Genomic DNA, 20,646 nt, shown 5'->3' with positions numbered 1-20,646 from the left:
AAGCTTTCCAGGGCTGGGCTAGGTCTTCAGGCCCAGACTGTTCCGCCCTTTTACGTCTCTGTTCTGTGGCCCTGCTGCCTCTCTGGCACGTCTGAGATGGAGGGTTTCTCTCTGGCCCCGACTGCTTCATGTCCCGTGACATGGACTGATGTGGTCATGCGGGGGCTGCGGGTCTTGAGGGACATGAAAAATGAGGCGTTTCCCACAAGATGCCCTCAGGACATGCACGTGAGAATGAGGGGCCTTGGAGCTCTTTCTGTTCAGGGGAGGACCCTGGAAACTGGCCTCTGAGGTGATCATTGTGCCGTCTGGGTGCATGTTATGAGCGTCTTCTGTTCCTTCCGGCCGGTCCCCCGGCTCTCCTGTCCTGGGTCACAGTGGTGTAGTCAGTGATCAGGTGGCGAAGTGCGGGTGACAGGTGAGGTCTGCACGGAGAGTGTCGGTGGCTTGTGTGGCCACATGTTAATTTCCAGAGTGCTGGGTTGTCTGGACTGTTAAAACAGCATTAACAACCCCGAAGCATGGAAGAACTGAAGTCATGCCTGGGTGTCCTCTATACCTTTTCTGCCAAACATGTGAGTCTGACTCCTTGGGTCTCCAGGGACCCGCATTCCACGGAGACGCTGCAGTCCTTCCTGAAGGCCGTCGACTGGGCCAAGTCTGGGAGGTTCACGCAGCAGGACATCAATGAGGCAAAGCTCTCTGTCTTCGCCGCCGTGGACGCTCCGGTGGCTCCTTCAGACAAAGGTATCTGACGTAGGTAACGTGCCTCGAGCCGTGGTGTCAACAGCCGGGACCCCACGCGGCTCCCCGGGCTCGCGCCCTCCCAGCCTCCACGAGACCGTGCGTCTCAGCCAAGTCGGGAGGAGAGCGTGCTGCGGGCGCGTGACGGGCAGCGGTGTGACCTTTGGTGGAAACAGGCTGTAAAGGGCCAAGGTGGCCACATGCCCCTCCATCATATCGCTTGTGCTCACTCAGGCCTGGACTGCTTCCTGTATGGCCTCTCAGATGAGGCGAAGCAGGTGCACCGCGAGCAGCTCTTCGCTGTCAGCCACGAAGATCTGGTTGACGTGAGCAACAGGTGAGTAGGGGCCAGGTGGTTTAGTGCCCAGACCCTGCGCCCCCTGCTGCTGCCTGGGTGACCCCCACCCATCCACCTGCAGGTACCTGGGCGCCGGGAGGAGCACACATGGCATGGCTCTGCTCGGACCAGACAATGTGAGCATCGCCAAGGACCCGTCGTGGATAGTTAGATAGCAGATGACCCTGACTCCATGGGACTTGGCCCAGCCTTAGGCCTCCTGACACTGAGCTCTGTGCTTTTCTGACCTTTATTTTTTTTTTGCAAAACTCTTGATCATATGTATATGTGATCATATATATGTATATATCATTCTTACGATTTTGCCTGGCAAGTCAGACGAAAACTCTTGTCTTGAAGAAGGAAATAAGTGCCAGAGATGCACAGATTATAGTTTTTAAGACTTTCTAATGCTATGAATGCTTATTTTACCTGTTAATCCTAGAACATGTATTTTAAAAATAAAAGGTGACTCTGACTTACCTATGCTTTATAGTCATTATTATTTTAAATCACTTTTTGTTAAAGCAGTTTTTAGGGCCTTTATGGAAATGCACGAGCAAAGGGACAGAGGTGTCCCGACGTCTGCTCTCCACTCACCCTGGCGGCGGGGCTGCACCAAGGCCACGGCTGCGGTGGACAGGCCTGGAGGACGTGGGGCTGGGGAACAGCATCAACTCTGACTCCGGGATCTGACTCCTCCACCCTGTCAGGCTGTCGGACAGAAAGGAAACTGCCGGCCCTGCCTTGAAAGGAACTGAATCCCCTCCTCCGCCTCCTGCAGGTGCACAGCAGGGGCAGACTCAGCTCATGTCTAAAGACTCAGGTGCGCATCCACCCCTGCCCCCCCCCCCCCCCGGGGGGTATCACCTTACCTGGCGCCCTGGTCCAGGGCCCTCCCGGTGCACTTGGTGAGTCACGCACGCACCTGCCAGTCAGAGTGCCACCTCTTTCCTCCGGGTGCCTCTGTCCTTGCCTGTCTCCTGGCTCCCCAGTTCTCTAGAAAACATGTGCCTGTATCTGCCGACAAAACCTTGAGAGCCACTCACACCCTGAGGTTTTCAACTCCCACTTAGAAAACAAAGAAACCGGGCACTGTGGTTGGCTTTTAGCAAACATTTAATTCTGCGGGAGCCAGTTTGTGAAGCAGGACACACAAGACAGCACAGCTGGCACCCCGTGCCGGGGGCCAGGGGACGGGGAAGGTGGGCCGCGCTCAGGGTTCACTTGGACGATGCTCACGTAAAGTGCTCATAAATAACTTAAACGTTACAGAATGGGCAGGTGGGGCGTCTAGATGGTGGCAGGCTCCTCGGGCCCACGAGGCTGCATGGGCTCCAGCTGGCCCGCGTCCGACACCTCGAAGCTGGCCTTGTACTTGGCCAGGATCTTCATGAGGGGCCGCAGCTTCAGCCACCACTGCTCCTTGGGGATCCTGTGCCTGTGGGAGGGGGAGGGGCAGCTGAGCAGGGCCTGGGCCCCCACCCAGCAGGCCTCCCTCCCGCTCCCTCCCACAGGGCCCCGTGCACTTACACGAAGTCCGTCTCCTCCTTCAGCTCGGCCACGGGCTGGAAGAGCAGGTTTCTTTTGCTTATTCCCAGCACACAGACGGAATCGTCACTTACAAATCTTTTTCCTATAAGACAGAAAAATGATGTAAGAAAATGAGGGGGTGAAGTCAAGGTATCAGCACAAATAACCAACGTCTGGAGTGAAGGGAGGACGAAGTGCTGCGGGCACTGAAAAGAAGAGGGTATTACAAAGATTTTCATGCTAAATTTTCTGAAAATTTAGATAAATTTAGAACTTCGTGGAAGATAAAAGACAGATTCAAGGAACAAACACCAGCAGGTCTATAAACACTGAAGAAATTCAGCTGTCAGCTTTCCCTGCACGGAAAGCAGAGCTGGGATGCAGGTAGAGGTTTAGCAAACATCCAAAGATCAAAACAAAACTTGCCTTAGAAATGCTCTGCCCGGGGAATCCCCCCACCCCAGCCTCTTAGATGCTAGAACAAGGCTGCCCACCCCCACCACAATGGACAGGGACAGAGCGGATGGGGCCAGCCTGCAATGAGAAGAGCATGCACAGCCGGGGGTGTCAGGGGCGCACCCCAGGAAGGCGAGGTGGCCTTAGCACTAGCAAGTCAGCTGAAGGAAGTTCAAGTGACCGTCTCATTCGACGCAAGTGTTATTATCATAGCCTTCCCAACTGAAAAACTACTTAATGAACATCAGAGGTATCCAGTAACTATCAAAGACCATCAGCAAATAGTAAGTTGCAGAAAGAAAGACTTCAGTTAAATATTAGTAAGAATTCTCAGTCATGAAACATTGAAGGCGTTCCTTGTGCCATTAGGGTCGAGAACACGACAGGAGTTCTGCTGTCACTATGTCAGGATTTCTCTGGAGGGAACACAAACACCCACAAAAAGTATCAAGGAAAAAACTAAAAGGTTGTATACAGATGCCATATGTGTGGATAATAAGAACCAAAAAACTATCTACAAATTACTAGAATTGAGTGTGTAGAAAGTTACAGATTGCAAAAATCAGTGTACAAAAATGAGTTGTTTCTGTACACCAGCTATAAGAAACTAATACCATTTGCAATAATATATATTTTTAATAAATTTATTTTTGGCTGCATTGGGTCTTCATTGCTGCTCGCAGGCTTTCCCTAGTTGTGGTGAGCGGGGGCTACTCTTTGTTTTGGCACGTGGGCTTCTCATTGCGGTGGCTTCTGTTGTTGCAAAGCACAAGGCTGTAGGCGCACGGGCTCAGTAGTCGTGGTGCACAGGCTTAGTTGCTCCACAGCATGTGGGAACTTCCCAGACCAGGGATTGAACCCATGTCCCCTGCGTTGGTAGGGGGATTCTTAACCACTGCACCACCAGGGAAGTCCCATACAATAATTTATTTTTAAAATCACTAAGTCAGGAATAAACTTATCAAAAGATATGCAAGATCTTTATGTAAAACAGTGCTTTAATAAGATAACAAAAGGCCTAAATATATGGAGATTAAATGTTCATGAGTTAGAAGTTCAATACTTTAAAAATGTCAGTTCTTCCTCCAAATGACTTATTATTTAAATGTAACCACCACCACCCCCAAAACAAAAAATCCAACAGAATTGATGGACCTTGACACAAAGGGCCAGGAATAGCCAAAACTGGAAGAAGGCCCAGGTAGGACTTGCCCTACTAGATATTAGTAATTGTTCACAAAACTGGAACATTGGCACAGATCGGTAACTGAATGCCAAAACATCAACCTAACAATCCAAAAATAGTGCCTTAATAGTGCCAAAAATAGTGCCTTAAGTTTTTGGATACCTGGTCTATGATGGAGTTTATACTGCAGGGTAGGGAAAAAAACGGATTTTTCAATGACTGGCACTCAATAACTGTACACACGGAAAATATTACACCTTAAACTGCATATCAGTTCAAGTGGATTAGACAGCTAAATGTAAAAGGTGAATATTTTAGTAACACAAAAAGCTCAAATTTTCAAGGACAAAGTTAAAAAAATTGGGTACATTAAGATTAAGAGCACTTGGGATTTCCCTGGTGGTCCAGTGGTAGAGAATCCGCCTTCCAATGCAGGGGACATGGGTTCGATCCCTGGTTGGAGAACTAGGTTCCCACACGCCACAGGGCAGCTAAGCCCAGGCGCCACAACTTCCAAGCTTGTGCCATGTGCCGCAAACTACAGCCCACACACCCTGGAACCCACATGCCACAACTAGAGAGAAGCCCGCATGCCACAACGAGAGATCCCATGTGCCGCAGCTAAGACCCAGTGTGGCCAAAAAAATTAAAAATAAAATGAATGTTAAAAAAATTAAGAGCGCCTCATTAAAAGATAACCTTGCAGAAAATGACAGGGTTTGCCACAAATGGGAGACACACGTCTGCAACATGTGACTTTAACAATATAAAATACGGACTTCCTTATAAAATATTAAAAATTCCTCTAAAATCAAAATATTTTTAAATCCTAAGATGATATAGACAAAACAAGAAATCATCGGATAACATGAAGCAGTAACAGAATAAACAAGAATGATCCATAGGCAGGAAGGTCCTGGCATTTCCCTCATAATCTAGAGGTTTAGCCACTTACAGCCACGGTGGGGGTGGGGCTGGGGCTGGGGCTGGGGCTGGGGCCTGTCTCAGTCCCACCCAAGTCCCACCCAGCATCACAGCAATACTTCAAAGGTGACGGATCCATCCGGTGTGGCCCAGGGAGGGAGGGGATCTCGTCCTGCAGGCAAGCCTGGGGTGGGTGAGACTCGTCTGGAGAACCCGGCCCAGGGTCAGGGCAGGATCCAGAGGCCCTGGTTGGGCCGGGTGGCCGGAGGGGCCAGGGTGGGCCACAGCAATGGTCTCAGAAGCCGGCCCTACAGGGAAACGCACTCTGTGCTTCTCTCACCTAAACCACAAAACCAGAGCCTTGGAAGGTTTAATCCTACGAGGTCAAACACTGAAGGAGAGCCGGGGAATGACATCACCAAATCCCGAGGTTGCTGCCAGTGGGACAGGATGGAGTCAAACGTGGAGGGAGGACCCACCAAGGAGGACATAGTCCAGGCACCTCCCCATCCTCCGTCATTTTCTCCAAAAAGAGAGGCCATAAGGAATCAATGAAGAAGCCAAGTATCTTAAGTAAAAGCCAGTTCAGAGCGTCCACGAGGCAAAGAAACACAGCCAGGAAAGCTCCCATCTGGGGTCTTGCTAGCGGAGCCCTCACTGTAAGGCCAACTGGCCCGAGGCAGGGGAACACAATCAGATTCACAGGTTGCATCAGACCGAAATTCTCCGGACCACCCAGTTCTAGAAACTTCCCTGGAGACATTCCAGACCACCCAGTTCCAGGAACTGACCTGGGGACTTTGAACCCGGCCCAGCCTTCCCGCCTTTCGAGGGGCGGGACTAACGGTCCCCCAGGATACCCCAAAAGACCACCAAATAAGGAATACCCTGCACACCCCTTTCCCTTCTTCCCCTATAAAGTGTTGCCCAACTCTCGCCCGGGTGCGACTTCTCGGGCCCCTTTCTCTCGGACCAGTGAACCTCGCCCGGGAGCGCTCCCTAATGAAGCTCCCTTGAAGCTTTCCTCTGTTTCGCGGTGCCGTTTGTTAAGATCTGACCTTACGCTCACGAGCTGGCAGTTTTCCATTAAAAGAAGACAGATGTTGCCACGTGACTGGAACACCTCCCTCAGTAATGAGCATTTTGTTTCATTAATTACTTTTATTCCTAATTATAACCTGAGTCTTAAGCAGCAGCCACAGAGTTGAGTGAGAGCTGATTCTGTCCCATGCAGTCCAAGGCTGGGTGGAAGCCAGGGAGAAACGGGGGCCCAGAGCACGGCACCCCCCAGCGCTGCGGCCGCCCCACTGCCCACTTGGTACCTCTCCCCGCCGGCTCCTTCAGCTTCGTGCTGATCCACTGCATGGCTCTGGCGGAGATTTTGGTTCCAAAGTTTCTGTCAAATGGAGAAGGCGCCCCACCCTGTTGGTGGTTAGAATTACCTGAATGTTAGTTACACAGCGACACCTTTCTGGCTGTTAGTTTTTTAAAATGGAATAGAAATTAAAATGACTATTTAACAAAATTCACATCACATTTCTGAGAGACTCAAATTTGTAAATATGGGTTTTGGGGGGTTTTTGTTGCATATTTCTATCTCCTTGTATATGGCTGGGACCAAACAAACCAAAACAAAGCCCATAACTCCTGCAGCCAAAGCCCAGCCCATCAGGCATCTCAGTGCTTCCCCGAAGGAGGAGGCATTTAATCAACCAACCGGTCAAGGAACATCTCTGTTATTTTAGAATCTTTAGCAGGATTCCTTAACCTTGTTTTGGGGTAGGTTAAGGGGGTGGGGAGGGGTGGTCACGGTTCCTTTAAGAATCTGATCAACTCTGTGGGCTCGCTTTCACAAAGGCGCACACACGCCCACCAGTCCATTATGTAGTTTCAGGGGATTCAGTGCATTAATGGGCCCTGAGCTACAAGTTCCTAAGACACAGGACTGAGTGGTGGTGATGGACAGGCCTGCTGTCAGGGGACCGGGTCCCTCCACACCCACCGCCTGCCTTGTCGTCTGGGTGCATTTATATGTGTACCCCAAGATTTTTCCCAAATCGCTCCAATTTGATGGAGATCTCAAAGAAGTATCATCTGTCTGAGAGTCCAATTTAAATGGGTAATAAGGCCTGAAACTGGATCAAGTACTTAATTTGAATGTCTATCCACTCAACTGGTGTCACTATTTATATGAAAGTGGATGGTTTTCCTTAAAAAGCCCATCTGCCCAGATATCACAAACAGTGGAAAGGATTCCTGAGGCTGGTGATATCTGGTGTAACAATAACACAGTTCAGATGTTGATTTTAATCATTTTGGAATTTACCCATGAATACACATTCTTTTCCAAAATGGCTAAAGTAGGACACCCATCTGAGAAAAGTCACAAGCATCTGGCCGCCTCCCTAGCCCACGGCCCACCTGCTGCATGTGACCCAGCACGTTCTTCCTGCAGTCGAACACCCCCTTGCCCTCCTCTGAGTAGAGCTGGTAGATGAAGTCGGTGGTGTAGTTCTCACTGCAGCTCTCGTTCCTGAAACACATGGCAGCTCGCTCCCATCCTGCCCGCCGCTGCACATGGCCTTCTCTATCAAGGTCAGTGGCTTAAAGAAATGACTTGCAGAATCTTAAACAAGAAAACTGACTACACAGCAAAAATGAATTTTTAAAAATCACCGTCCAATTATTTAAATGCCTGCAATTCTGAACACAAAGCAGCACAGTGACTCCGCTCATTTCTCCAGGATTCAGAGCGATATTGTGCAGAGAAGTGGCCGCTCGTGGTGGGTTAGGCGAAGCGGGTTCTTTCTGAGCAGCCGGGGCGCAACTGGGGGCAGCCAGAGGCCCCTTACCTGAGCACGAGTCCCCTCTGGATGGTGGTCTTCATCTTCTCCGTCAGGTGCTCCACGTTGGACTAGGAAAGAGTGTTGTTCCCTTAGGACACTTTCATTAAGCGCCTACTGTGTGCCGGGTACTGTCCGGCCCTGTGACAGTGGCAGCGGGGAAGTCGGGGCAGCTGCTCCGAGTTCACCTCGTAGTGGAGAGGACAGCAGACGCGTGACGTATCAGCTAGTGACAAACACCAGGGAACCTGTAACCCAGCAGCCCACGGCCACGGCAGGGGGAGGGGGGTGTCACTGAGTCAGTGCCACGCATGGCGTCCATGAGAGACGCTTGCCCAGATGAACGGTTTCCCTTGAACACATCAGTGTGTGTATTCCATGTACTCGCCTAGAGCTGCTACTTTCCTCCACGGCTCCTGATCCATTTCCATGACAGTGTTTTCTATCTCAGAGGAAAATACCTGTTACCTGACTTTATACAGAAACTCGTAAAACTGCCTACCAAGCATTTTCAGGCCAGGAGAAACCTAGAGACTCAAATCGGTGCACAAATTTTCTAAGGAAGGACTGTTGTGTCTTGAGAAAGGAAATGTGCAAGAAAGGGAGAGAGTGACACAAAAGCAAACATTTTTAGAAAGAAGCACGCTGCAGGTAGTGAGTGTATTTCCTGTCCTGGTTTTAGCTGAAAACACCTACTTTGCTGCATCCCTGCCTGGTCAAGCTTCCCCGGTGGGCGCCGGGCAGCCCTCATTACGTCCTGCGGTCCCAGGGGACGAGGGGCTCCTCTGGGCAGGGGTGCTGTCCTCCAGCTGCTGCACATTTCGCCCCACTCAGCCCCACAGGGACACCCGAGCTCTGGCCTTGTGTGTACCCCACAACCTGGACATCTGTAGCCATCAGCCGGCAAAGCACCGGCTCCCCTGAACACGTCCGCATCCCTGTGGGTGTGGGGCCTTCCCAGGAAGGGCGATAACTGCTTCGTAGACAAGAGTGTAAGAGACAGAAACTTACAAGCTGGGGTTAAAGAGCAGCAGGTGCCCTGAAATGTGTCTGTTCCTGCTGTTACCCTGTCACCGCGGGCAAAGCCCTAACGCGTCACTGGCGTGAGCGCTGTCAGACGAGGGGGGGGGCGGCGGGTGCCCGAACCTGGCGCATCACCAACGCCTCTGTCGACCCATCAGGCGGCAGCGCCCCAGCCCTGTGTCCGCGTACCTGCAGGTCCCGGATGTCGAAAGGCTCCTCGAAGATGTAGGCGGCATCGGCGCCGGCAGCCAGCGCCCCCATGTTGGCCAGGTAGCCGCAGTAGCCCCCCATGGTCTCAATGATGAAGACGCGGCGCTTGGTCCCGCTGGCCGACTGCTTGATGCGGTCACACGTCTGCACAGAAGGACACGGTCAGGCCACGTGGGACATCATCCTACAGCCCGGCCCTGACCTCGGTCGGTGCGCTGGGGCCCCTGTGTCCTCTGCCCGCGGCCTCGCGGGGCTGCGCTGCTGGGCTTGTCGGGCTCGGGCAGCAGGCAAATCCCTTGCTTTATTTTCTCCTGGAAAGCCCCGTGGACGCTTGGACCTGGCTGTCCTCAGTCTATCCCTGGACTACTTCCCGTGGGGCATCTCTCCCCAGAGCCAGACGATGGTTCCAGACCTGCCCCTGGAAGACTCGCCGATACGTAGATGGTCGTCCCCCCCACGCCCCCACCCCAAGGAAACGCCTGCACCGGGCCCTCGGGGACACAGAAACCCGTCCAGCCACCGTCCTCTCTCGGGGGAGCCTGCAAGACCCCTGCCCTGGTCTGTCCACCACACACGCTCGTGTCTGCATCTGGCCTCGCTCAGCCCTTCAGGAGCATCACACCAGTCTCCCCCGCCGCCTGCCCCAGGGGCCTCTCACAGCCTGCTCGTTGGGGCTGGACTGCGGCCCCCAAAGACACCCAGGGCCTCGTGCCTGGAACCTGAGACTGAGCCCTTATGTGGGAATGAAATTCAGGATGCGTGGTCGCCAGGACTGCAGGTCCCCTCTGCCAGGGGCTCTGGTGACACCTCGAGGCCTCTCTCCACAGGAGTCACCACAGCACAGGTTTCTGCAACTCAGTAATTCTCTGATTCGGGGGTGGGGTGCCTTCCTCGCTAGACTGCAAATCCCATGAAGACAGGAATCACACAGTCAGCGCTCAGTAAGTGTCTGACAAAGAAAGAAAAGCAGGCAGCATCCTGCCCCATCCATCAACCAGTCACGGGTAACCGTACAGGGTTCCCTAAATCAGTCCGAACAGCTCTGAGTCCAGAGTGAAATCTTAAATGGGGGGTGGGGGCTTGGGAGACCAGGGGTCACGTTTCGGGGAAAAGAGGTTTGTGCACCAAAGTATAACACCACCCATGTGGAGGTCCTCACTCCAGTGCTTCGGGTTAAACGAGAAGGAGCGTTCTGATGAACAAACACAGGCTCCCTTCCATCTATTCCTTACTATACTTTCAATGTGTTTGATGGATCGTCACCCTCCCCAAATAGTTAGATTGATTTAATCAAAATTCAGTGCGCGCTTCAGCCGGTGGGCAGCTCTGCGTTCTCCAGGAGCCAAGATAGGAAGAAGAAATCGCATCAACGTGACCCATCTTGTCTTCCCGGTACTTAGGCGGGGATGTGGGTTCCCGGCAGTGCGGGGGTCACAGGGGGCGGGAGGGTTTCCACGGGCTCCTTTATGTGGCCTTCGAGCACTTAAACCTTCCTGCCTGGTCTTTGTCTCAGAGGAATTCAGGGCTGGGGGGTGCACAGGCCCCTCCCAAGCTGCAGGTCATGTGGGTTCCTTTCCTGACCCATCCTGACACTCAAGGCGGAGAGTCACTGTCACTATCGCAGAGAGCAGCATTGTAACCACCTGACGGCAAAGCCCCTCTCCTCTGAGGCAAGTACCTGCGTCTCGGCCCCGACTCGGGGACGGTGAAGAGGGAGCCACCGCGGGCGCCTGGCAGCTGACCCGGCCTGGGCAGCTGGGAGCCCCGGGGAGCCAGGCGCTTAAACCCCTGTCAACTCTCTCATTCACCCAGGTTGTGTCTGAGGCTTGAGTTCACTTGATCTAAAAATAGCAAGTCGTCCCGGCAGCGTCTCATCCAATTGCTGAGAGCAGGGCTGGCACGGAAGAGGCCGCAGGACTGTGCGCCCCAGTCCCTGGTGGGTGGTACAGGGCCGGCTGGCTCTGATTTCTGGGGTGAGAGGAGGGCATCCAGGAGGGCCGACGCCCCTGCCCGGCGCAGACCAGCCCTGACTCCATGGCCACTGCGGGAACATCCCCTCTCGTCCAGCGCTGGCGCCCTCTGGTGGGGACAGAGGATTCCCCAAGAAAAATCCCCGGGAATTCTCCACTGTAGGAAAATCCTCAAGTTATTCAAAGTCGCAGAACTGCTCACATTTTGCCACATGGGTGTTGTAAACATAAAGCCCAATGTGCTACCTGATGGAAGTGGAGAGGCTACGTGTTGGGCCCACAGAGCCCCCATCTTGGGGAGCAGAATGCCCCAGACGTGCCCGTCGGCCTGGACGGCGGAGATCCTGGTGACGGCCTCTCCACCTTGCAGTCAGAGCCTGCACTGAACTGCTCATTTCCAGGGGTCTGTGCCCAGCTGAGCGCGAGAACCCTTCAGCACAGGGGGCTCTGAACCTCTGCGGGGGTGGGGTCTCGATGGGGCAGGACACGCCCCAGAGCAGAAGCCGGGTGGGCGGGGCTCGGAGGCGCTGGCCCTGCAGACAGAGCGCAGGTGACACCTGAGCTGCTGGACCCCCACTTGGATGCGGAGGGGAGGGGCTGCAGGTGAAGCCCCCGAGGGCAGTGCCCTCACACCACAAGGAAGGGCGTCTCCTCCCCATGGCCCGTAGTCCGCTGGACTCCCCCGCCCCAACCTGCTCCATGTCCCGTCTCCTCCAGCAGACCACGCAGCCAGCTCGTCACCTGGGGACGAGGCAGCAGCCTCACCACAGTGGGAGGCACCTCAGGCCTCTGGTCCAGGGGGTGCAGGAACAGGGATCACCCAGAGCACCCATGGAACAGCCTATTTTTAGTCAGCACGGGGGGGCTGACCTCTCCGACCCAGAGACACAGAAGCTGGGTGGGAAGTGACGCAAACTTGAGCTGATGATAAACTGGGTTCATTTGTCCTGGAAGATCGGATGGGGTCCCCCTTCCGTTTCTCCTGGAGGGGGAAAAACAGGCCCTATGGGTTCCACCTGATGGGCTGTCTTCTTGCAGCAAAGAAACAAACCACGACGGCAAACAGAGAAGCTCTTACCTCCATGACCACATTCAGGAAGGTGTCACAGCCCACGCTCAGGCCTGTGCCTGGGACGTTGTTGCTAATGGTGGCGGGCACCACATAAATGGGGACACAAAACTCAGGGTAGCTATTGCTCTCCTTCAACAGCACCAGCGAGCTATGGAGAGCCTGAACCAAGGTGGGCACATGGTCAGAGGAAACCTGCATGGATGTGGTCAATGCAGACTAAGAAGTGGGGAACATGGGGTGCAGTAGGGGAGATTAACAAGTAGGGGGACATGAGGTGCAGGAGGGGGAACCCAGTAGTGGGGGTATATGGGATGGAGGAGGGGTGACCCAGCAGTGGGGGGACATGGGGTGTAGGAGGGGACAATCAGAAGGGGGCACCTGGGGTGCAGGAGGGGGGACCCAGCAGTGGGGAGACATGTGGTGCAGGAGGGGACACTCAGAAATGGGGGGCCTGGAGTGCAGGAGGGGGGACCCACCAGTGGGGGAACACAAAGTGCAGGAGAGGAGACTGAAAAGTGGGGGGCCTTGGGTGCAAGAGGGGGGACCCAACAGCAGGGGACATGGGGTGCAGGATGGGAGACTGAGAATTAGCGGGCCTGGGTGTAGGATGGGGGACCCAGCAGTGGGGACATGGGGTGCAGGAGGGGAGACTAAGAAGTAGGGGGACATGGCATGCAGAATGGAGGAAACATCAGTGGGGGGACAAGGGGTGCAGGAGAGGATTCTCAGAAGTTGGGGGACATGGCATGCAGGAGGGGGTATCCAGCAGTGGTGGGACATGGGGTGTGGGAGGGGAGACTCAGAAGCAGGGGATCTAGGGTGTGAGAGGGGTAAACCAGCAGTGGGGACACATGGAGTGCAAGAGGGGAGACTCAGAAGTAGGGGGCCTGGGGTGTAGGAAGGGGGACCCAGGAGTGGGGGGACATGGGGTACAGGAGGGGAGACTCAGAAGTGGGGTGACATGGGGTGCATGAGGGGAGACTCAGAAGTGGGGCAGCACCAGCCCTAGGTCCCTCTGAGCTTTGACCCCACCAACTAGTGTTCTGACACAGACTCTGGGACACCGAGCCCTGCAGCCAGAGACTCAGGACCTGGTCCACACAACAGGGTACAGAACTGGCACCAGGACCTGGCTTCACCCACCAGCAGGTGGACACCCACTGCAGAACCACTTCAGCACCACACCCTGACTTGTCGGGACCCAGCCAACATACAGGCAGGCTGGCACAGACTCCAGGACCCCTGGGTCCTAAACCCACCACCAGCAGGCTGACACCAGCTCTGAGAGTTTTGGACTCCTCAGTCAGCCCCACCCACCACCTTCAGACCAGTACAAGCTTTGGGACACCCCAGAAGCTGCAGCCAGCTGTGTCAGGAACTGGCCCAATCCACCAGCAGGCTGACACTGGATCTGGGAACGCTGCAAACGCACACCCCAGAACCTGGCTCTGCCCACCAGTGAGCCAGCACTAGCCCTGAGACCGCCCAGTGTTCCACAGCCAGCTGCCTTGTGACCTGACCCCTCCAACCGTAGCTGGCAGCCTGGGCATAAAGCAGGGGCTCACAACCAACCAGACCAGGGGCCGACCATACCTACAAGACTGCCCTCAGCAGTCAGCTCACCAAAGCAGAAGGAGCCACATAGCTCACATAGGGGACACCCCTAAAGCATACAGCTCTGGTGACCAGAGGGAAGTGTGCAGCTGGGATGTATAGGACATCTCCTGCAAAAGGCAACTTCTCCAAGATCAGGAAATGTAACCAACCTACCAAATGCACAGAAATAAAAACTGAAAATTAGGCAAAATTAGGTGATAGAGGACCATGTGGAAGGAATAAGATGAAAACCCCAGAAGAAACACTAAGTGAAGTAGAGATCGGCAATCTATCCGATAGAGAGTTTAAGGCAATGATCATAAAGATGATCAAAGAACTCGGGTAAGAACTGATGAACGGAGCAAGAAATTTCAGGGTTTTAACACGGAGTTCGACAATATAAAGAAGAAACCAAACACAGGTGAAGTATACAACTGAAATGAAAAATACACTAAGAGGAATCAACAGTAGATTAACTGAGGCAGGGAAATGAATGAGCTAGGTGAAGACAGAGTAAGTATTGGGGTGCCTGGGGTGCAGGAGGGGGGACACAGCGGTAGGGGGACATGGGGTGCAGGAGGGGAGACTCAGAACTGGGGGACAAGTGGTGAAGTTGGGGTGACTCAGAATTGGGGTGCCTGGGGTGCAGGAGGGGGACACAGCAGTAGGAGGACATGGGGTGCAGGAGGGGAGACTCAGAACTGGGGGAATAAGTCGTGAAGTTGGGGTGACTCAGAAGTAGGGGGACATGGGGTGCAGGAGGGGAGACTCAGAACTGGGGCACATGGCGTGCAGACTCAGAAGTGGGGGGACATGGGGTACAGGAGGGGAGACTCAGTAGTGGGGGGACATGGGGTGCAGGAGGGGTGATTCAGAAGTGGGGCACATAGGGGTAAGTCTCAGAACTGGGAGGACAAGGGGTGAAGGTGTGGTGACTTAGAACTGGGGGGACATGGGGTGCAGGAGGGGAGACTCAGAAGGTGGGGTACTGGGTTGCAGGGGGGACCAAGCAGTGGGGGGACATGGAGTGCAGGAGGGGAGACTCAGAAGTGGGGTGACATGGGGTGCATGAGGGAGACTCAGAAGTGGGGCAGCACCAGCCCTAGGTCCCCCTGAGCTTTGACCCCACCAACTAGTGTTCTGACACAGACTCTGGGACATCGAGCCCTGCAGCCAGAGACTCAGGACCTGGTCCACACAACAGGGTACAGAACTAGCACCAGGACCTGGCTTCACCCACCAGCAGGTGGACACCCACTGCAGAACCACCTCAGCACCACACCCTGACTTGTCGGGACCCAGCCAACATACAAGCAGGCTGGCACAGACTCCAGGACCCCTGGGTCCTAAACCCACCACCAGCAGGCTGACACCTGCTCTGAGAATTTTGGACTCCTCAGTCACCCCACCCACCTTCAGACCAGTACTAGCTTTGGGACACCCCAGAAGCTGCAGCCAGCTGTGTCAGGAACTGGCCCAATCCACCAGCAGGCTGACACTGGATCTGGGAACGCTGCAAAAGCACACCCCAGAACCTGGCTCTGCCCACCAGTGAGCCAGCACTAGCCCTGAGACCACCCAGTGTTCCACAGCCAGCTGCCTTGTGACCTGACCCCTCCAACCATAGCTGGCAGCCTGGGCATAAAGCAGGGGCTCACAACCAACCAGACCAGGGGCCGACCATACCTACAAGACTGCCCTCAGCAGTCAGCTCACCAAAGCAGAAGGAGCCACATAGCTCACATAGGGGACACCCCTAAAGCATAGAGCTCTGGTGACCAGAGGGAAGTGTGCAGCTGGGATGTATAGGACATCTCCTGCAAAAGGCAACTTCTCCAAGATCAGGAAATGTAACCAACCTACCAAATGCACAGAAATAAAAACTGAAAATTAGGCAAAATTAGGTGATAGAGGACCATGTGGAAGGAATAAGATGAAAACCCCAGAAGAAAAACTAAGTGAAGTAGAGATCGGCAATCTATCCGATAGAGAGTTTAAGGCAATGATCATAAAGATGATCAAAGAACTCGGGTAAGAACTGATGAACGGAGCAAGAAATTTCAGGGTTTTAACACGGAGTTCGACAATATAAAGAAAAAACCAAACACAGGTGAAGTATACAACTGAAATGAAAAATACACTAAGAGGAATCAACAGTAGATTAACTGAGGCAGGGAAATGAATGAGCTAGGTGAAGACAGAGTAAGAATTGGGGTGCCTGGGGTGCAGGAGGGGGGACACAGCGGTAGGGGGACATGGGGTGCAGGAGGGGAGACTCAGAAGTAGGCGGACATGGGGTGCAGGAGGGGAGACTCAGAACTGGGGGACAAGTGGTGAACTTGGGGTGACTCAGAATTGGGGTGCCTGGGGTGCAGGAGGGGGACACAGCAGTAGGAGGACATGGGGTGCAGGAGGGGAGACTCAGAACTGGGGGAATAAGTCGTGAAGTTGGGGTGACTCAGAAGTAGGGGGACATGGGGTGCAGGAGGGGAGACTCAGAACTGGGGCATATGGCGTGCAGAATCAGAAGTGGGGGGACATGGGGTAGAGGTGGGGAGACTCAGTAGTGGGGGGACAGAGGGTGCAGGAGGGGAGACTCAGAAGTGGGGGGACATGGGGTGCAGGAGGGGAGACTCAGAACTGGGGCATATGGCGTGCAGAATCAGAAGTGGGGGGACATGGGGTAGAGGTGGGGAGACTCAGTAGTGGGGGGACAGAGGGTGCAGGAGGGGAGACACAGAAGTGGGGGGACTTGGGGTGCAGGAGGGGAGACTAAGAAGTTGGGCACATAGGGTGAAGTCTCAGAACTGGGGGGACAAGGGGTGAAGGTGGGGTGACTCAGAACTGGGGGAACATGGGGTGCAGTAGGGGAGACTCAGAAGGTGAGGTACCGGGTTGCAGGGGGCAACCAGCAGTGGGGGGACATGGAGTGCAGGAGGGGAGACTCAGAAGTGGGGTGATATGGGGTGAGGAGGGGAGACTCAGAACTGGGGGACAAGTGAAGTTGGGGTGACTCAGAAGTGGGGGGACATGAGGTGCAGGAGGGGAGACTCAGAACTGGGGGACAAGTGGTGAAGTTGGAGTGACTCAGAATTGGGGTGCCTGGGGTGCAGGAGGGAAGACACAGTGGTAGGGGGACATGGGGTGCAGGAGGGGAGACTCAGAAGTGGGGCACATGGCGTGCAGACTCAGAAGTGGGGGGACAAGGCGTACAGGAGGGGAGACTCAGTAGTGGGGGGACAGAGGGTGCAGGAGGGGAGACTCAGAAGGTGGGGGGACATGGGGTGCAGGAGGGGAGATTCAGAAGTGGGGCACATAGGGTGCAGTCTCAGAACTGGGGGGACAAGGGGTGAAGGTGTGGTGACTCAGAACTGGGGGGACATGGGGTGCAGGAGGGGAGACTCAGAAGGTGGGGTACCGGGTTGCAGGGGGGACCCAGTGGGGGGACATGGAGTGCAGGAGGGGAGACTCAGAACTGGGGGACAAGTGGTGAAGTTGGGGTGACTCAGAATTGGGGTGCCTGGGGTGCAGGAGGGGGACACAGCAGTAGGAGGACATGGGGTGCAGGAGGGGAGACTCAGAACTGGGGGAATAAGTCGTGAAGTTGGGGTGACTCAGAAGTAGGGGGACATGGGGTGCAGGAGGGGAGACTCAGAACTGGGGCATATGGCGTGCAGAATCAGAAGTGGGGGGACATGGGGTAGAGGTGGGGAGACTCAGTAGTGGGGGGACAGAGGGTGCAGGAGGGGAGACTCAGAAGTGGGGGGACATGGGGTGCAGGAGGGGAGACTCAGAACTGGGGCATATGGCGTGCAGAATCAGAAGTGGGGGGACATGGGGTAGAGGTGGGGAGACTCAGTAGTGGGGGGACAGAGGGTGCAGGAGGGGAGACTCAGAAGTGGGGGGACATGGGGTGCAGGAGGGGAGACTCAGAACTGGGGCATATGGCGTGCAGAATCAGAAGTGGGGGGACATGGGGTAGAGGTGGGGAGACTCAGAAGTGGGGGGACATGGGGTGCAGGAGGGGAGACTAAGAAGTGGGGCACATAGGGTGAAGTCTCAGAACTGGGGGGACAAGGGGTGAAGGTGGGGTGACTCAGAACTGGGGGAACATGGGGTGCAGTAGGGGAGACTCAGAAGGTGAGGTACCGGGTTGCAGGGGACACCCAGCAGTGGGGGGACATGGAGTGCAGGAGGGGAAACTCAGAAGTGGGGGACAAGTGGTGAAGTTGGGGTGACTCAGAAGTGGGGGGACATGAGGTGCAGGAGGGGAGACTCAGAACTGGGGGACAAGTGGTGAAGTTGGAGTGACTCAGAATTGGGGTGCCTGGGGTGCAGGAGGGAGGACACAGTGGTAGGGGGACATGGGGTGCAGGAGGGGAGACTCAGTAGTGGGGGGACAGAGGGTGCAGGAGGGGAGACTCAGAAGGTGGGGGAACATGGGGTGCAGCAGGGGAGATTCAGAAGTGGGGCACATAGGGTGCAGTCTCAGAACTGGGGGGACAAGGGGTGAAGGTGGGGTGACTCAGAACTGGGGGGACATGGGGTGCAGGAGGGGAGACTCAGAAGGTGGGGTACCGGGTTGCAGGGGGGACCCAGTGGGGGGACATGGAGTGCAGGAGGGGAGACTCAGAAGTGGGGTGACATGGGGTGCATGAGGGGAGACTCAGAAGTGGGGCAGCACCAGCCCTAGGTCCCCCTGAGCTTTGACCCCACCAACTAGTGTTCTGACACAGACTCTGGGACATCGAGCCCTGCAGCCAGAGACTCAGGACCTGGTCCACACAACAGGGTACAGAACTGGCACCAGGACCTGGCTTCACCCACCAGCAGGTGGACACCCACTGCAGAACCACTTCAGCACCACACCCTGACTTGTCGGGACCCAGCCAACATACAGGCAGGCTGGCACAGACTCCAGGACCCCTGGGTCCTAAACCCACCACCAGCAGGCTGACACCAGCTCTGAGAGTTTTGGACTCCTCAGTCAGCCCCACCCACCACCTTCAGACCAGTACAAGCTTTGGGACACCCCAGAAGCTGCAGCCAGCTGTGTCAGGAACTGGCCCAATCCACCAGCAGGCTGACACTGGATCTGGGAACGCTGCAAACGCACACCCCAGAACCTGGCTCTGCCCACCAGTGAGCCAGCACTAGCCCTGAGACCGCCCAGTGTTCCACAGCCAGCTGCCTTGTGACCTGACCCTTCCAACCGTAGCTGGCAGCCTGGGCATAAAGCAGGGGCTCACAACCAACCAGACCAGGGGCCGACCATACCTACAAGACTGCCCTCAGCAGTCAGCTCACCAAAGCAGAAGGAGCCACATAGCTCACATAGGGGACACCCCTAAAGCATACAGCTCTGGTGACCAGAGGGAAGTGTGCAGCTGGGATGTATAGGACATCTCCTGCAAAAGGCAACTTCTCCAAGATCAGGAAATGTAACCAACCTACCAAATGCACAGAAATAAAAACTGAAAATTAGGCAAAATTAGGTGATAGAGGACCATGTGGAAGGAATAAGATGAAAACCCCAGAAGAAAAACTAAGTGAAGTAGAGATCGGCAATCTATCCGATAGAGAGTTTAAGGCAATGATCATAAAGATGATCAAAGAACTCGGGTAAGAACTGATGAACGGAGCAAGAAATTTCAGGGTTTTAACACGGAGTTCGACAATATAAAGAAGAAACCAAACACAGGTGAAGTATACAACTGAAATGAAAAATACACTAAGAGGAATCAACAGTAGATTAACTGAGGCAGGGAAATGAATGAGCTAGGTGAAGACAGAGTAAGAATTGGGGTGCCTGGGGTGCAGGAGGGGGGACACAGCGGTAGGGGGACATGGGGTGCAGGAGGGGAGACTCAGAACTGGGGGGACAAGTGTTGAAGTTGGGGTGACTCAGAAGTGGGGGGACATGGGGTGCAGGAGGGGAGACTCAGAAGTAGGCGGACATGGGGTGCAGGAGGGGAGACTCAGAACTAGGGCACATGGCGTGCAGACTCAGAAGTGGGGGGACATGGGGTGCAGGAGGGGAGAGTCAGAAGTAGGGGGACATGGGGTGCAGGAGGGGAGACTCAGAACTGGGGCATATGGCGTGCAGAATCAGAAGTGGGGGGACATGGGGTAGAGGTGGGGAGACTCAGTAGTGGGGGGACAGAGGGTGCAGGAGGGGAGACTCAGAAGTGGGGGGACATGGGGTGCAGGAGGGGAGACTCAGAACTGGGGCATATGGCGTGCAGAATCAGAAGTGGGGGGACATGGGGTAGAGGTGGGGAGACTCAGTAGTGGGGGGACAGAGGGTGCAGGAGGGGAGACACAGAAGTGGGGGGACTTGGGGTGCAGGAGGGGAGACTAAGAAGTTGGGCACATAGGGTGAAGTCTCAGAACTGGGGGGACAAGGGGTGAAGGTGGGGTGACTCAGAACTGGGGGAACATGGGGTGCAGTAGGGGAGACTCAGAAGGTGAGGTACCGGGTTGCAGGGGGCAACCAGCAGTGGGGGGACATGGAGTGCAGGAGGGGAGACTCAGAAGTGGGGTGATATGGGGTGAGGAGGGGAGACTCAGAACTGGGGGACAAGTGAAGTTGGGGTGACTCAGAAGTGGGGGGACATGAGGTGCAGGAGGGGAGACTCAGAACTGGGGGACAAGTGGTGAAGTTGGAGTGACTCAGAATTGGGGTGCCTGGGGTGCAGGAGGGAGGACACAGTGGTAGGGGGACATGGGGTGCAGGAGGGGAGACTCAGAAG

General features: G+C 55.0%; 2 protein-coding genes across 3 annotated transcripts in view; one reads left to right on the top strand and one right to left on the bottom strand.

Moving 5' to 3' along the window:
* PITRM1 (pitrilysin metallopeptidase 1) overlaps nt 1-1,503 on the top strand; it is a 31,370-nt gene extending 29,867 nt beyond the window's left edge. For both annotated transcript variants that reach the window (XM_082842841.1, XM_082842840.1), the window contains exons 25-27: nt 602-747; nt 979-1,081; nt 1,164-1,503. In XM_082842841.1, coding sequence (XP_082698967.1) covers nt 602-747; nt 979-1,081; nt 1,164-1,257 — 343 coding nt within the window. In that variant the 3' untranslated portion in view covers nt 1,258-1,503. The remainder of the gene's footprint in view (nt 1-601; nt 748-978; nt 1,082-1,163) is intronic.
* Nucleotides 1,504-2,212: 709 nt separating this feature from the next.
* The window catches only part of PFKP (phosphofructokinase, platelet), a 139,536-nt gene continuing 121,102 nt past the window's right edge, over nt 2,213-20,646 (bottom strand). Inside the window, exons 17-22 of the mRNA XM_082833391.1 lie at nt 9,236-9,400; nt 8,033-8,094; nt 7,602-7,713; nt 6,503-6,602; nt 2,615-2,717; nt 2,213-2,522 (exon numbers count right to left, since the gene is read on the bottom strand). Of these exons, the coding sequence (XP_082689517.1) occupies nt 2,375-2,522; nt 2,615-2,717; nt 6,503-6,602; nt 7,602-7,713; nt 8,033-8,094; nt 9,236-9,400 (690 nt within the window). The 3' untranslated portion in view covers nt 2,213-2,374. The remainder of the gene's footprint in view (nt 2,523-2,614; nt 2,718-6,502; nt 6,603-7,601; nt 7,714-8,032; nt 8,095-9,235; nt 9,401-20,646) is intronic.

Source organism: Leucopleurus acutus (genome assembly GCF_964270905.1).
Source record: "Leucopleurus acutus genome assembly, chromosome: 1".
In the NCBI taxonomy this organism is placed as follows: Eukaryota; Metazoa; Chordata; class Mammalia; order Artiodactyla; family Delphinidae; genus Leucopleurus; species Leucopleurus acutus.
This window is presented reverse-complemented; position numbering and strand designations above follow the sequence as displayed.